This window comes from Nuphar pumila, chromosome 3, assembly GCF_984573655.1.
Source record: "Nuphar pumila chromosome 3, dmNupPumi1.hap1.1, whole genome shotgun sequence".
NCBI lineage: Eukaryota > Viridiplantae > Streptophyta > Magnoliopsida > Nymphaeales > Nymphaeaceae > Nuphar > Nuphar pumila.
In genome coordinates, this window is record NC_143251.1 from 20,863,871 (window position 1) to 20,880,876 (window position 17,006).

Consider the following 17,006-nt stretch of genomic DNA (forward strand, 5'->3'; position numbering starts at 1 on the left):
CGCGCTATATGTGCCTAGGCTTTTCATTCCTGTCTTTACATTCCATGTCTTTAACTCAAGGACGCGATTTCGTGATCCTTGTCCTCTTTACTTTTCCGCACTTTACTTTCATGTTGCCCCGCGCTTTGCGCCTTGGCATTTACTTGCTTATGTCTGCCTTGTTCTCCAGGATGTGGATCCTGGTCCTTCTTTACGTTCTTGCACTTTACTTCCTGCATTTATTTGTTGCCCCGCGTTTTATGCGCCATGGCCTTGCTCCTGCTTTACTTCTCGCGCTTTACCTTCCTGTGCTGTCGTGCTGCTCTTGCCCTTATCTTTTGTATGCATTTGTCTTTACCTTGTTGCCGCACTTCGTGCATATGTCTTGCTCATTCATGTATTTCATTGTTGTCGTGTGCTTCTTTATTTGCTTACGTTTATCGATCTATCGAGGTGCAACCCTATGTCTCGTGAGTCGTCCTTTACACTTGCGTAGTCAGTATAGGATCTCTTACCTCACGAGTCGCTTGCGCAGTTGCCTGCTTGTGCGTTACGATGATCGAGGCATGATCTCATACCTCGTGTGGAGCTTTAGCGTTCTACCCTCGCGGTGCGGCCTCGCCCACCGAGTCTTGTCCCTCATCGTACCTTTGTATTAGTATGTGCAGGAGTTTGCCTCTTGTCAGCTTGCACTCCCTGAGTGCAAACTTCGAATGTATAGTGTATATCGTTTCACTTGGCTTACAAGCCACGACACGCACTTATGCACTTCAGTTCTCAAAAGACATCGTCTTAGGTGCAAACCTATTTTCAAGTTGTATAGCTGGTAAAACAGAGGTAGAGGTCGGACCTCCCAAATTGACGTATTTGGGATATATGTGTTACAACCTTAGTTTGCCTGTTCGATATGACTCAGATAACCTTGTTTAGGATCCTGTGCAGGAGTAGAGCAGGGATCCTAGCGATGTACTTGCGTCGTCGCTAGATCGGCGTTACCTCACCTCTGATACGAGACCTAGCTTCTAGGCTTTCTGGTTCAACCATGTTTGTAGCGCCTTCCTTCGTGAAGGTATTGTTGGATCTCCTATAAGGGACTCATGTTCCTCCTCTTGTAGTTCTACCCTTAGTCACGTACGATATGTTTGGACTACGAGAGCAGATCGAGAGGTCTATAGTAACCTCTAAGCGCGTATTGACACATTAAGCTAATCATGTTATGTTGCTTTCGCCTAATAGACAGATTGCTCGCGATTGTCTAAAGGACCCGAGCCCGATCAGTTGAAACTGGAATGAGTTCACTGCGGGCTTCTATAAAGTAGAAGCATTGGGGATTTCCTGCGAGAGATCCATACCCCTCTTATCGTGGTTGTACTTTTGAACAGGTACGTTGCGTACTACGATGAGTAGGATGAGAGGTTTATGTCTGCCTCGAACATGCAATGGCATGTGTTTGAGATCACAAGAGTGATGTTTCTACCCTCACTAGGGATTGACCCCTTTCAGCGTGATTATGCATTTGAATAGTTACGACGCGTACTGCGGTGAGTAGGATGTGAATTGTTTGGTTGCCTTGAACGCGCAATGGCGCGTATAACACATCTAAATAATAATCATGCGCCTTCACAGGCAAGATGCTCGATTAGGTTGAAAGACCAGAGCATGAGAATGGGACGGCGGTTAAGAAACCCTCCATCGTGCTCATTCGGGACGGTTCATCAAGAGAGAGGATGGATGGTACAAAACTCTGATGGACAGTCATATATGGCAATCTCGGGCAAAGATCCGACCTTCCCCAGTCATCGGAGGTTAGGGGAAATCCTTCGGGCCACTTCTGCAGAAGTACGGATGCGCATCCATTGGGCCTTTGTTTGCCTTTGGGGATTTACTCTCTTGGTCACAGACCGTCCCCTTAGGAAGCGGACTCAGTCAGTCATTCGGGGTATAATAAAATACATAGCATAATGGACCTCCGAATCGATCTCGGCTGTTTCTACGTTTTGCCTTGTGCGTACCCACAACAGCCTGCTCAATAATGAGACAAGATATAACTTATACACATGATCGTGAGATACACATGTTGTGATGTGCTTTGCTTGCTTGCTTGTTAGCTCGGTAGTTCGGTATGCTATTTGTTGAGCTAGGTACGCCCGTCGAGGCGTTACCCTTGTTGGTTAAACTGCTTACGCAGTTCCTTGCTTGGTAATAACTAGCTTCTCATACTAGTTGATTGCTTATCTTATATTGCTTAGGAATTGCTTATGATGCAATAGCGTGTGCCTCACAATTAATGTAATCACTTGTCGATGGACTGAGTCATCCTATGGTACTTGGATGTATTACGCGTGTTGTTATGAATACCTGTCTGATGAAATTGCTTTGCTTGGCTGGTGGATAGAGTTAGTTACTCTTCACCTATTATATTTAAGAAATTGCTATAGTTGTCTGTTCAGCACTCTGATCCTTCCTGCTCTTTTACGTAGTTGTCTGCTTTACTAGAGCTTTGCTTACTCCACAACACATTTGGTTAGATCTGCTAGTCTTGCTTGTTTCTGCTTGAGCTAGCGTTTATCTTACTTATTGCAGCTTCTGCTCTTTCTTGTCCTTTGCACCCCTACTAGTCTGTTGTGTGACTGACCCATTTCCATGGGCAGGTGGTGAACAGGTTGAGACAGCTTGCGATGGCATGATGATGCGATGCATTCAAGGCAATGCCCTTTCCTGACGTTGCGCTCCTGGGGACTCTTTTGATAGATGGTACAAGGTTTCTTTAAAAGTATCTCTTTCGATTATAACTCTGCATTTCTAAAACTGTATTACCAAAATGTGGTTCTTCTTTAATTTCAATAAAATATATATTTGAACTGCAAATCGGTTTGTAAGGGGGAATCTGTTTTTGGTTGTAATGTGCTCAAGGTCTAGGGACTTGTTGTTTTGAACCTGATCTTCCGCTGAACTTCTGTTTTAAACTCTGATAAATGATTGATTTCAAAGCTTTCAACCTTTTCATAAAAGGTTTCAAGTCCATGATTTTGGGGCGTTACACTATTAGTATTCACTTTTCTCCTGACGAGATGGGTGCTCTAGCCGTAGCCTTGTGTAGACCTCTCTTTTCCACATGTCAAATCTAATAAATTTCTTTTAGCTGTCATCTGTGTGCAACTATATATAAAATGAAATTTGAAGAACCCTAGGCAATGGCGTGGCAGTGGCGTCGTAGGCCTCGTGAAGACTCTCTTCAACAAACCACGTCAAACCTTTCGCTTATATTTTTTTTCATGAAGACCAGGAGTTTCAGACATGATTGAATCATGACAGTCAGCAGAACGCAGCAAGCTGGGTCGATCAGATTGCCAATCCTTTCGGTTCATCAATTTTGTCCCGTTGAGCTAAAGTACACAACAAGCAGAATGTAGGTAACAAGTGTTCAAACAAAAACACCAACAAAAAAACTGAACCCCGACCCCCTTATATATATATATATATATATTTTATTTTTATTTTTTTTTTACATTTTTGCCCCTATCGCACCCCCGCACCCAGGTTTTTCGGAAGTGTCGAATCCCCGCACCCGCACCCATGTGGCATAGTATATATGTATCTATCTAAGTATATATATAAAAATATATTTCTCAAAACCCGATAAAGGGTATTTTGGTCATTTCTCATTTTGCGCATATTCTCATTTGAGAATATGACTATTTTTCATATTTTTATTTCTTTTAATTTTTTTTTTCTTTTTTTGTTTTTTGTCTTTTATAATATGGGGGGGCCCACAACACATACGTTGGAGCCCCCTCCAACGGTTATATTTATAACCGTTGGAGGGGCTCCAACGTATATGTTGGAGCCCCCCAATTCCTCCAACATGTATATATAGGGGTGCTCTTCTTCTAGTTTTCTTATGCTTTTGTAAAGCCCCTCTTGGGACCCAATATATTGAAGTTGATATTTTTTATGCTCTTGTGTATTTGTATCTGTGCCTTTGTGCACATCGTGCTTCTAGCATTGTGTTTATACACAAAATCTCTTTTTATAGAGATTTTCACAGTTATGTGCACATGCTACTGCTTACACAATTTACTTAGCCGATGTACGGTTTCGTACATCGTGCACTACTTACACAATTTATTTAGCCGATATATGGTTTCGTACATCGTGCATCGCTTACATTGTTTATTTAGCTCGATGTGTGGCTTCATACATCGAGTATGGCTTTATGTCATTTACATTGCCGTCGCACTGAAATGTGCACAGGCTTATGGTTTGATATATATGTATCATATATACATATATATTATGTCACAGGGATTCGGCTAGCAGGGTGCCGCACCCGCATCGATGCGATGCAACGCAGGTGCAGGTGCGGCATCAGGTGCGGTCAACCTGACCCTGGGTGCGGTCAACGCACCCAGGATCATTTTGGTCCAATTTTCAAACTTAAAAAAAAAAGTGCCAAGAAATTTTTTTGCCCTATATGTCATAGGGATTCTCCAACTAAGTGTTGCACCCATGTCACACCCGCATTTGTACCCGATGCGGTCAACCTGACCCTAGGTGCAGTCATCGCACCCAGGGTCATTTATGTCCAACTTTTGAACTTTATATATATATATATATATATATATATATAATTTCTTTTATTTTTGTCGCACCCTCGCACCTAGGTTTTTTTAAAGTGCCGCACCCCAGCACCCGCACCCATGTGACATAGCATATATATGACTTCGTAAGGTATGCAGTTTTGCATACTCCTGCCTACTTTGCATTACGCTTGCATTTAAAGGCGCAAATTTGTGCATACTCGCCAAGTCTTTAAAGAAAGAGAATTTCACATGCGAAATTCCAAAGCTCGTAATATTCATTGTTTCGAAAAGCAAAAACGAATATTTGGCGTTTGCATATTCGCAACCAAGTCTTTCCCTCAACCTGCGTAACGAAAGAGCTTCGACTGCGTAGCCCTAAGTGGTATGTACAGTCCTTTGTTTTGATATCCAAAATAACTCGGATATCTTCGGCCTAAAGCATAAGACTTTGAGATTTCTAAATAAATGTTGGGGTTTCTTTCTGAGAAACTGATACCCCTCTCATCATAATTGTACTATCAGACATGCATAGCATGTTAGTACTACGATGATTGGATGAGAGGTTTATGGTAACCTCATAGCGTGCAAATGCACAATGATAAAAAGAAAATCACATAAATGGTGATGATTGCTTTCACAGGCAAGATGCTCGAGTTGGTTTGAAAGACCAGAGCATGTAGAATGAGTTGTCTCTTGTCAGTTAAAATAGAACCTAACATACTCATTCATCTCTTTGGTTCCGTCAAGGGAGAGGATAAGATGGTACAAAAACTCCGATGAACAGGTTGTTAACAACTATGCTCCTCGAGTAGCAATTGAACTCGGTGTTCCTGGTCATCGGAGTTAAGAGATTGGGCTATCAAAAATTATCCTAGGTGGTAGGTCCCAATGACTTCTGCAGAAGTATGGATACATCCTCTTGAACAAGTGGCCTCTGGGGAATTATTTCTCGGTTATTGGTCGTCCCCTTAGGAGCGGACTCAGCTAGTTGTTCGGGGTATCAAAATACATAAAATAACAGACTCTCGGGCAGTCTCGGCTGTTTCTACGTTTTTCCTATGCGTACCTTCAGGACAGTTAATATCGAAACAAGGTTATCATGCTCATTTTGCTTATTCTAAATTGCACGTCACGAAAGAGACAACATATACGTTAGTTTTGTTCTTAATATTGATATCTATGCACCTACCAGATTTTCATCAATCTGACTCATTTCATGGGTATAGGTGATGATTAGGTCAGAATGGCAGGCGATGGCGCAACGGCATGATGATATCAAAATAAGACTCTTTCCCTAACGTTTTGATCCTGAGGACATTTTTTTGTAATTTGGTATAAGGGTTTCTTTGAAATTTCACCTTTCGTATAAACGTTAAAACCTGGTTTTGAATCTATTTGGTTTCAATAAATGTATGGAGTTACAAATCCGTTGTGTAAAGGAAAAGTTTGTCTGTAATGCGCCCAAGGTCCGTTGACTTGTCATTTCAAACACCATTTTCCACTGAACTGCTATTTTAAACTCTGAAAAAAGGAATGATTACAAAGTTTTCAAATTTTTCTTAAAAAGTTACAAGTCAGAGATTTTGGGGGCGTTACATGAACCACCTTCATGCAATCTCGTTAAACGCACTCCTTCACTCCAAGAGCTCCAAGGCTCATATACCATATAATGAAATAGAAAATGCATAAATAGATGTCTCTTATGAGCTTACAATCATACAAGAATGTGCACAACCACGGACCACTTATGGGTCAATACAAGAACACAAGCTCAAGAGCCACTTAGGGGCTAGAACATAACATAAAAGATATAAATCTTATAAAAGATGTGATTGAGGCAAACATATACAACAAGGGGAATGAACCCCTTTATATTAGGCATTAGTGGGCTCCATAGAGCAATTGGGATGCTCCCAATGGCTATAAATATAGCCATTGGGAGCTCTCAATGGCTATAATGGTTATTGACCATTAAGCTCTAATGTAGTTACAAAAAGAAAATAAATAAAATTAAAAATTAAAAAATACAAAAGGACTGAAGTGCCCCTAATGGGTACAGCCTAACTGGAAAGATCAAAATACCCCTAATGGGTATTGCCTGTTACTATATATAAAATTATATATATATATAAAAATATATATATATGTGTGTATATACACCTATATATACAACTTTAACAAAAATAATGCACGGAAACAGTAAGGATAAAAAATAATGAAAAGGACTAAGATCAAGATTTAGATTTGTGCATGCAGTTAAGAAGATTTTCTTACATGGATAGAAATACATCAATATCATCTTAAATTAAGTATAACCTTATGCAGTTTTTATTCAAAAGCAATGAAATTGAACAGCAAAAAAGAGCTATGTTTGACAACTTATTCTATCCATGCTTTCATATCAATTTGGCTAGTCTTGATTGAGGGGGCTGAATCTTTGGTGGTAAGATAGGCCTAGTAGACATGCATGCAATAGGCCGACTTCCAGCCCTTGGTTTCAATTGTTAGACCTGAGATGGTGCTGATGATGCCATAGGTGTTTAAGTCTCATATCTTCTGGTTCTTTTCTCAATGCTGTCCGCAGACTCCGCACATCAGAAATCAGACCTTGTCATGAAGTGGCACTGGAACGGAGATGCAAACATTTATTTAAAAATAATAATCATTTTATTGACAAAGCCAGAAAGCCATAAATCCAATGTATTTTGCCAAAGATAAAACAACAAACTTAAATATTTTCAAGAACATGAAATAAAATAATAAATATTTTTTTATTAAATTAAAAAATATGCATAATATTTACTTCACTACAAAATAACACACTCATCACTCTCTCAATTATACAATGAGGCATATGTTTCAATATACATAGACTGCAACTCTGCAAGCATACCAACCGTTAGGATAGTCTAACAGCTTGTTTGACTAGCCGGTTGACTCGCCTAATGGATAGTAGGACCCAAAAGCTAGTTGGACTAGCTAAAAAAAATAAAATAAAAATGCAAAAATGCAAAAATATAAAATATAAAAATATATTAAAAAAACCTTATTCTAGCCTACAAATATACAATAACGATACTTATCCTAGCATAGTAAGTATACTTAGTGTGTACCTTGGCTATAATACAAATGTATCATAGGTATACTTAAGTATGCCTTGAGCATAAATGAAATACAAGAAAATACCTTTAAGTACACTTTAGTATGCTTAGGTGTATACATACACGAATGATACATATTCCTTAACAGACCTTATTTTAGCCTCTTAAGTTTTTTGATGTGGCTGAGGGCTAAGCTTAAAATTAGCTGATCTTCCTTTCATCATAATCCCAACTTGTTTGGCTTCAAAATTAGTATTGCATTTGAGCAGGGCCTTCTTGGCAATGATTTCTTTTTATATCGTAGTTGTCATATCTGTATTGTTAATGTGGTTTTGATAGGTGAGGTCATATCAGAGGAGTATACTTTAGAATATGGAACAGACAAGATTGAGATGCATGTGGGAGCTGTTCATCCGGGAGAACGCGCAATTGTAATTGATGATCTCATTGCAACTGGGGGAACCCTATGCGCTGCTGTTAGATTACTAGGTAATAATGAACTCTTAGTTTTTAATGTTTTTTTCTGAGAACGAGCATATGCTTTTTGTCTACTGGCTTCTTTCGAGAGGTCTGTGGTGATCACTTACATAATCTTTTCTCATTGACTTGCTCGTGTTTTTTTCTGTCATGGGTGTGCATTCATGTTATTAGTTACATAAATGAATAAAAAGAATGATAGTCACAATAGGGAAGACCAATGCCTTTATAATGCATCACAAGGTGCATAATATAAACATACAACACTTTCCTCAAACTCATGACATACCAAAACCATGGATGTATTGTAACACCCCAAAATTTCAAGCTTGCAAACCTTTCAAAAAAAAAAAGAAGAAAAGAAAAAAAAAGACAAGAGACTAAAAAGGAATCTCTTCATCTCAGAGATGATTTACGAAATCAGCGGAAGACTATACTTTTATTAATTTCAGAAAGGCAAGCTGACAACTTTGAGCGCGTTAGCTAAAAGAACCAAAACGCACAACACATGCTACTTGCGGACACTTGGAAAAGCCACTTTCATTTAAGAAGTTCTCCAAATAGTACAAAATTAGGATCTCCCAAGGAAAATCCGTTACAAAACCCCAAACAACAGGACGCGAGCTAAGAGCAGGAAGAAGAACGTCTTGGAGCCATCTAGCCATCGCGCCATCGCCTGTGGTGTACCTAATCATCACCTGTACCCATAGAATGGGTTAGTTTCACGAAAAACTAGTAGGCGCACAAGAGAGACTACAAGGATCTGAATTATGTAATTTAATTCAGTAAGTTACACAGTTTAAAGCAAATATGCAGTTAAACATGTAAGCAATGCATGCAGATAACCAGTGCAAACGCGTAAGTAGTGCAAGCGAATACGTAGTGCAAGTGAATAAGTAGTGCAACGAATCAGTAGTGCAAGCAAGTCGGTGGTGCAAGCGAGTCAGTAGTGCAACAAATCAGTAGTGCAGCGAATCAGTAGTGCAACGAATCAGTAGTGCAGCGAATCAGTAGTGCAAGCGAGTCAGTAGTGCAGCGAATCAGTAGTGCAGCGAATCAGTAGTGCAACGAATCAGTAGTGCAGCGAATCAGTAGTGCAACGAATCTCACGGCCCAGCAACCAAAGTGAACAGACTTTATGTTCCGATATTACTGGCCTGCGGGTACGCGCAGGCAAAACATAGAAACAACTGAGACTAGTTCGGGCGTCTATTATTCTATGTATTTTCAATAACCCGAATAGCTAGTTGAGTCCGCTCCAAAGGGGACGGCTTTAGCCGAGAGAGGATTCCCCAGAGGCTGAAAAGCAGTGCCACGGATGCATCCAACTTCTGCAGAAGTGTTAAGCTAACTATTGTAGCCCCTTTCCCCTAACTCCAATGACTGGGGAGGCCGGATCTTTGCCCGTGGGGTGGTTGTTAACAACCTGTCCATTGGAGTTTTTGTACCGATCTGTCCTCTCCCTTGACAGACAACCAGAAGCGAACGGGTGCGTTAGGGGTTGCTTAACTAACGACCCATTCTATGCTGTGGTCTTTAAACCACTCGAGCATCTTGCCTGTGAAGGCGAATGTGAGGCCATTTATGTGATTACAACAGTTTGCATTTAGCGTTGTTCGAGGTCGCACGACCGTCTCATCCGATCATCGCAGTACTAGACGTGTCGTGCACGACTATAAGTACTCTACGATAAAGGGGGTATAGCTCCTCAATAGAAGCCTCAACAGGAGTGTTTCACAAAGATGTAAAGTTTATCAACTTTACTCTATCTTTTGAAACAGCAGTACCTTGTGCCAACATGATGCATGTGATTATCTCGAATCACATCCGCTATCGGGGTATCTACATGTCTCGCATGACTCGATACCGGCCTCGATAGACGAGATACGGGTTTCTCAACAGAACACCCGCTAAGAAGTTCGCTCGCTCCCGACTAAACTCTTGTCGCAAGAGGGAGAGTGGTAAATGCTCCTTGCATCCTCCACGAGGATGCCCTTAAGGCATCCGCAAAGAGCAAGAACCTGCACGTCATCTGCAACAGCCAGGCAATACCAACACGTATGCAAAAGCAAGAGGCTAGGCGCAGAGCGCGACGGCAAGGTAAAGGGCAAGGATTTGCGAAACCGCATCCTTGAGTGAAGTGGATACTCGTATAAATATATACATATATATATATATATATATATATTCAATGGTCGCTTTTAGTTCAATTGAACTTAATTCAAATATCCAAGTCTTCCGTGCAATTTTCCCCTACCTTGGAGGGTTACGAGCTTGCTGACGTCTACGGACGTACACGATTGACGGCTCGGGTCGCGGAGCGCGAGTGGGATCCGTCGTAGCTGCAAATATGCGATATTAACAAGCAAACTCTGACAAAAGCAAAAGCAAGGCAAAGACTCGACTTTTCCGATACATAGGGTTGGGGCCAACCGTCCCAATTGACTCGAAAAGAAGATGGGGCAGGATCAAAAGACTCTAGCTGCCAAAAGAGGGGTGTAGTCAAATGCGAACAGATGACTCACGCTACTAGGAATTCCTCGTTGGAGACCAACAATTGTAATGATCTGTCCCCATCACGATATAGCTTCCAAAGATTCCCCGGGCTTGTCGGCCAAGGGTATCGGCTTGCGCACAAAGGGCAGGGGGCCATCGGCCCCTGCTGGCAACAAAAAGGCAGGGGCCATCGGCCCCTGCTGGCATAACAAAAGGCAAGGGCCATCGGCCCCTGCTGGCATAATAAAAAGGCAGGGGCCGATGGCCCCTGCTGGTACAATAAAAAGGGGCAAGGAGGAGGGGCTCGGCCCCTCCCCTGCCGTAGCAAAAAAAAACAGGGAGGAGGGGCTCGGCCCCTCCCCTACCGAAACGGAGAGCAGGGAGGGGTGTCGTGCCCCTCCCCTGCTAAAAGGGGGCAAAGGGAGGGGGTTTGACCCCTCCCGTGGCCACACAGAGAAATGAGGGAGAGAGAGAGAAGAGACGGAGAGGGAAAAGAGGGAGAAAGAAGAAGCGATGGCGTACCAGGGGGTTTTCGGAGGAACTCGCCGAAGAGGAGCTCGCCGGAAGGAAAAGGGGGGGGGGTCGCCGATGTCGGTGGCGGCGGCTGTCGGGGGTCGCCGGCGTCGGTGACCGTGGACGAGCGAGAGAGGGAAACGGAGAGACAGAGAGCGAGTGGCGGTGAGGGGGGTTTCGTAACCCTCCTCCCGCCTGCCTCGCTGTCTTTTAATGACAGCGAGGGGCGGTGGCCCGGGTCGGGTCCGGGTCGGATCCGGATCCGGCCCAAACCAATTTTTTTTTTTTTTGATATTACATCCTACCCTCCTTAAAATAATTTCGTCCGCGAAATTTCTATAGCATAAATTGGTCAAAATACAAGTCGGGGTATTTATCCCTGATATCCGACTCAAGCTCCCATGTACATTCACTAATTCCATGGTGTTGCCAACGTACTTTTACAAGAGAAATCGTCTTCGATCTGAGCACTTGGTCTCGACGATCAACGATTGCTACTGGTCTTTCCTCGAACGTCAAGTCCTTATGGATATCCACATCATCATAATGAATGATGTGCGATGGGTCGTGAACATATCTTCTCAGCATGGATACGTGAAAGACGTTGTGAATCTGAGCGTACTGAGGAGGCAGCGCAACGCGGTAAGCCGCCTCGCCGATCCGATCCAGGATCTCAAAAGGTCCGACGAATCGCGGACTCAGCTTCCCCTTTTTCCCGAACCGGAAGACGCTCTTGGTAGGAGATACCTTAACAAAAACCATATCTCCTGTTGAGAACACGAGCTCTCTACGTCGACGATCGGCGTAACACTTCTGCCGACTTTGCGCGGTACGCAGACGTTCCCTAATCATCTGCACTTGCTGAGTATAGTGCTGTAGCACTATAGGTGAATCTAGCATCCGTTCACCAACCTCATCCCAGTAAACGGGTGATCGACAAGGCTTCCCGTACAAGGCTTCGTAAGGGGCCATACCGATACTGGCATGGTAACTATTATTGTACGCGAATTCTGCCAACCCAGTATGAGAGTCCCATTCTCCCCTCCAGTCCAACATGCACGCTCGCAGCATGTCTTCCAAAGTCTGAATCGTGCGTTCAGATTGTCCATCAGTCTGAGGGTGGAAGGCAGTGCTGAATTTTAGCTTTGTGCCCAAGGCCAACTGCAGCTGCCCCCAAAACCTGGAGGTGAACCTCGGGTCACGATCGGAGATGATTGACACAGGAACACCGTGCAATCTCACAATCTCCCTGACATAGAGGTCTGCCAAGCTATCCAGTGACTGACTGAGCCGTATAGGGAGGAAATGCGCCGATTTAGTGAGTCGATCCACGATCACCCAAATCGCATCGTGTTTCCTCCGCGTCCTCGGCAAACCGACGATGAAGTCCATCGTGATGTCCTCCCACTTCCATTGTGGAATCTCCATTTGCTGCACCACTCCGCCTGGTCGTTGGTGCTCGATCTTAACCTGTTGGCAAGTCAAGCACTTCGAAACGTACTCGGCTACGTCCCGCTTCATTCCGTTCCACCAATATCTGCGCTGCAAATCTTTGAACATCTTTGTGCCGCCCGGGTGGATCGTGTACTTGGACTTGTGGGCCTCAGTGAGAATCTCATCTCTCAAAAAAGGATCTTCTGGCACCCAGAGACGATCCTTACGCCATACACCTCCTTCCTCACTCAGTCGGAAGGGGGTATCGGCCCGCTGCGCTAGAGCCTTCAGCTTATCATACTGCGCATCGATCTTCTGACTGACAAAGATCTTTGACAATAGCTCAGGCTGAGCTACCATGCTGGAAAGACTGATCGAAACTGGAGTGACCACAAACGGTTCCCACGATATCAGATCCTCGACCAGCTTCCACCCCGCAAACAACAAATTTACGGAAACGCTGGGAGACTTGCGGCTCAGAGCGTCGGCCACAACGTTCGCTTTTCCTGGGTGGTAGGACAAGGTAAAGTCGTAATCCTTGAGGAATTCCAGCCAACGTCGCTGCCTCATATTCAGCTCCTTCTGCGAGAACAAAAATTTTAGGCTCTTATGATCTGTAAAAGCCTCGAACCGCTCCCCATACAAATAGTGCCGCCATATCTTCAATGCGAAGACTACCACTGCTAACTCCAAATCATGAGTCGGGTAATTCTTCTCATGTATTTTAAGTTGGCGCGATGCATAGGCGATCACTCTATCGTTCTGCATTAAGACGCAACCCAAACCTGTCCCGGAAGCGTCTGTGTAAATCACGAAGCCGCCTTGACCCGAAGGTAAGGCCAAAATGGGAGCAGTCGTAAGACGTTCCTTTAACCTCTGAAAACTGCTCTCACACATGTCGTCCCACACGAACCTAGCTTCTTTCTTCAGGAGCTGCGTCAAGGGTAGAGAGATCTTAGAAAAGTCCTGGATAAATCTTCGGTAATACCCAGCTAATCCAAGAAAACTCCGAATGTCACGAACATTCCTCGGTTGCTGCCAACTGAGTACAGCCTCAACTTTCGCTGGATCCACGGACACACCTTCCTTGGAGATGACATGTCCCAAAAACATGATCTCCTCGAGCCAAAACTCGCACTTAGAGTACTTAGCGAACAACCGCTCCTTTCGCAAGGTTTCGAGAATAACTCTCAAGTGCTCACGATGTTGCTCCCAGCTATCTGAATACACCAAGATGTCGTCGATGAACACGATCACGAAGGTGTCCAAAAAGGGTTTGAACACCCTATTCATGAGATCCATGAACGCTGCAGGAGCGTTAGTGAGTCCAAAGGGCATAACCGTAAATTCGTAATGCCCATACCTGGTCCGGAAGGCCGTCTTGGAGATATCATCTCCCTTAATTCTGAGTTGATGGTACCCAGATCTAAGGTCGATCTTTGAGAAGATCCTGGCCCTCTGCAACTGATCGAACAGATCCTCGATGCGCGGCAACGGGTACTTATTCTTTATTGTCGCCTGGTTAAGCATCCGATAATCGATGCACAACCGCAATGATCCATCCTTCTTTTTCACGAACAAGACGGGAGCTCCCCAGGGCGAGACACTGGGGCGAATGAATCCCTGATCCATCAACTCCTGCAACTGCTTCTTGAGCTCTGCGAGCTCGGCTGGCGCCATCCGATATGGAGCCTTAGAAATTGGCGTAGTACCCGGCAGCAACTCGATGCTGAACTGCACCTCGCGAGGTGGAGGAAGGCCTGGCAGTTCCTCCGGGAAGACGTCTGGGAAATCTCGAACAATCTCCAAGTCTCCCATCGGGACTTGCGTCGGCCCGGACTGGATGACACTGACCAAAAAGGCAGTGCATCCCTTCCTCAGGTAGCTCTGCGCCTTCAACGACGAAATCAACTTGCTCGCCCGAACGGGTTTCAGGATCTTGAATTCCATCCTGGGCATTCCTGGTGGAGATAAAACAATCCTACTATCTCGGCAGAAAATCTTGGCATGGTACTTGTGCAGCCAATCCATGCCTAGGATGACGTCAAATTCTGTCATCACTAGCAGGATAGCACAAGCCGGTAAATGCCGATCTGCTAAGACTACGTCCAACTCTGGTACGTAGGCCGCACAAATGGTATTTTTCCCAATCGGGTTATACACTTCAAGAGTATTATGCAAGGGTTTTACAGGTATGTGCAAACACTCGGCAAAATTTACCGAAATAAAAGAGTGTGTGGCACCACAATCAAAAAGCACAAAGGCCGCTTGGTTAGCGACAAAAAGGGTACCTTGCACTAGGTCGCCCTTGGTCAACTGCTCAGCCTTGGCTGAGTAGACACGTCCCGGCGCCCTCTTTTGACCGCTCGTCTGTGGTGGTGGCGACTGATACTGCTGTTGCGGCAGTGGCGGCCGAGGGAGCAAAGGTGCTCCGCTGGTCTGCCTGGAATCATCAGCCGCCTTTTTGCGGCAATCACGGACGTAGTGGCCCATCTTGCCACAATACAGGCATCCGCCTGTGTCGAGCGGGCACGCCTGTCCAAAGTGAGATCGCTGGCATCTGGGGCATACGCTGCCAGCCTGCTGCCTGGCTGGAGGATTGCCCTGTGGCCGTTGACGCTTCGAAGGAGGATATCGTTTCCTTCCTCCTTCGCTCTTTACAGGAAGGAACGGTCGTTTGCCTGAGTCGCCGGAAGGTGTCTTCGGCTCACCACCCGTAGCGGGTGGCCTCCTGCCCTGAGCACTCTTAGTGCGCTCCCATGCTTCACTCAGAACGGTAGCGGCAGCAACTGCCGCAGAGAAGGTCGAGGGCATGCTCGTTAGGACCCGATGCATGAGTCCCTCCTTCAGCCCCCGAACAAACTTTCCTGCTCGCTCGCGATCATCCGCGAACAGGTTAGGGCAGTAGGGTTCCAAACTCTGGAATTTGGCGATGTAATCCGTCAAACTCGAATTGCCCTGGCAGAGCTCCAAGAACTCCACCTTCTTCTTCTCCCTTGCGTGAGGTGGGAAGTAGTTCTCCAAGAAAGCCTTCCTGAAAGCTTCCCAAGGAATGGGCGAAATTCCCGAAAACTGCACACCCCGCGCCATGTCCCACCAACTGCGGGCATTCCCCTTCAGCCTGAAGGTCCCGAAAAGCGTCTTCTTGTCATCGGGTACTGACAAGACCTCGTACACTCGTTCTACCTCCTTCACCCAGTTATCAGCCATATCTGGGTCGGGCTTGCCGTCGAAGGTCGGGGGGTCAAGCTTCAGAAATTTCTCATACGTCACTGCGGTATGCGGGATCGGCTCAGGAACGGGCGCTGGTTCCCTTTGGGAACGAATTTGGTCTCGCATAGCCGCTGCCAGGGAACCCAGGGAATCCATCACGAATCCCCGCTGATCTGACCATTCGTCAGCAGACCCTTCGTTCGAGTTCCTTGCCATCCTTGGAGTAAACAAGGAATACCCATAATTAGAAATTTTAGGAAACTCAAAACAAGCAAAAACATAAGTACTATTCATGTTTAACATGAGTAGTTTATGAAACCCCAACAATGCTGGTATACACACAAAACACGTCAAGCCACTTAACTTTAACAATGCCTTGAGCACCTACTAAGCAAGAGGAAAAGTATACTCACAGTGCGATGCGGATGCCCAATGGTCAAGAATCCTTGCTTCCCTTAGCTCTGATACCAAGTTGTAACACCCCAAAATTTCAAGCTTGCAAACCTTTCAAAAAAAAAAAGAAGAAAAGAAAAAAAAAGACAAGAGACTAAAAAGGAATCTCTTCATCTCAGAGATGATTTACGAAATCAGCGGAAGACTATACTTTTATTAATTTCAGAAAGGCAAGCTGACAACTTTGAGCGCGTTAGCTAAAAGAACCAAAACGCACAACACATGCTACTTGCGGACACTTGGAAAAGCCACTTTCATTTAAGAAGTTCTCCAAATAGTACAAAATTAGGATCTCCCAAGGAAAATCCGTTACAAAACCCCAAACAACAGGACGCGAGCTAAGAGCAGGAAGAAGAACGTCTTGGAGCCATCTAGCCATCGCGCCATCGCCTGTGGTGTACCTAATCATCACCTGTACCCATAGAATGGGTTAGTTTCACGAAAAACTAGTAGGCGCACAAGAGAGACTACAAGGATCTGAATTATGTAATTTAATTCAGTAAGTTACACAGTTTAAAGCAAATATGCAGTTAAACATGTAAGCAATGCATGCAGATAACCAGTGCAAACGCGTAAGTAGTGCAAGCGAATACGTAGTGCAAGTGAATAAGTAGTGCAACGAATCAGTAGTGCAAGCAAGTCGGTGGTGCAAGCGAGTCAGTAGTGCAACAAATCAGTAGTGCAGCGAATCAGTAGTGCAACGAATCAGTAGTGCAGCGAATCAGTAGTGCAAGCGAGTCAGTAGTGCAGCGAATCA

At 44.6% G+C, this 17,006-nt stretch overlaps 1 protein-coding gene across 2 annotated transcripts in view; it reads left to right on the forward strand.

The window, feature by feature from the left end:
• LOC149842229 (adenine phosphoribosyltransferase 1-like) overlaps positions 1 to 17,006 on the forward strand; it is an 82,224-nt gene that overhangs the window by 51,497 nt on the left and 13,721 nt on the right. For both annotated transcript variants that reach the window (XM_090001326.1, XM_090001327.1), the window contains exon 4: positions 8,003 to 8,152. In XM_090001326.1, coding sequence (XP_089857452.1) covers positions 8,003 to 8,152 — 150 coding nt within the window. The remainder of the gene's footprint in view (positions 1 to 8,002; positions 8,153 to 17,006) is intronic.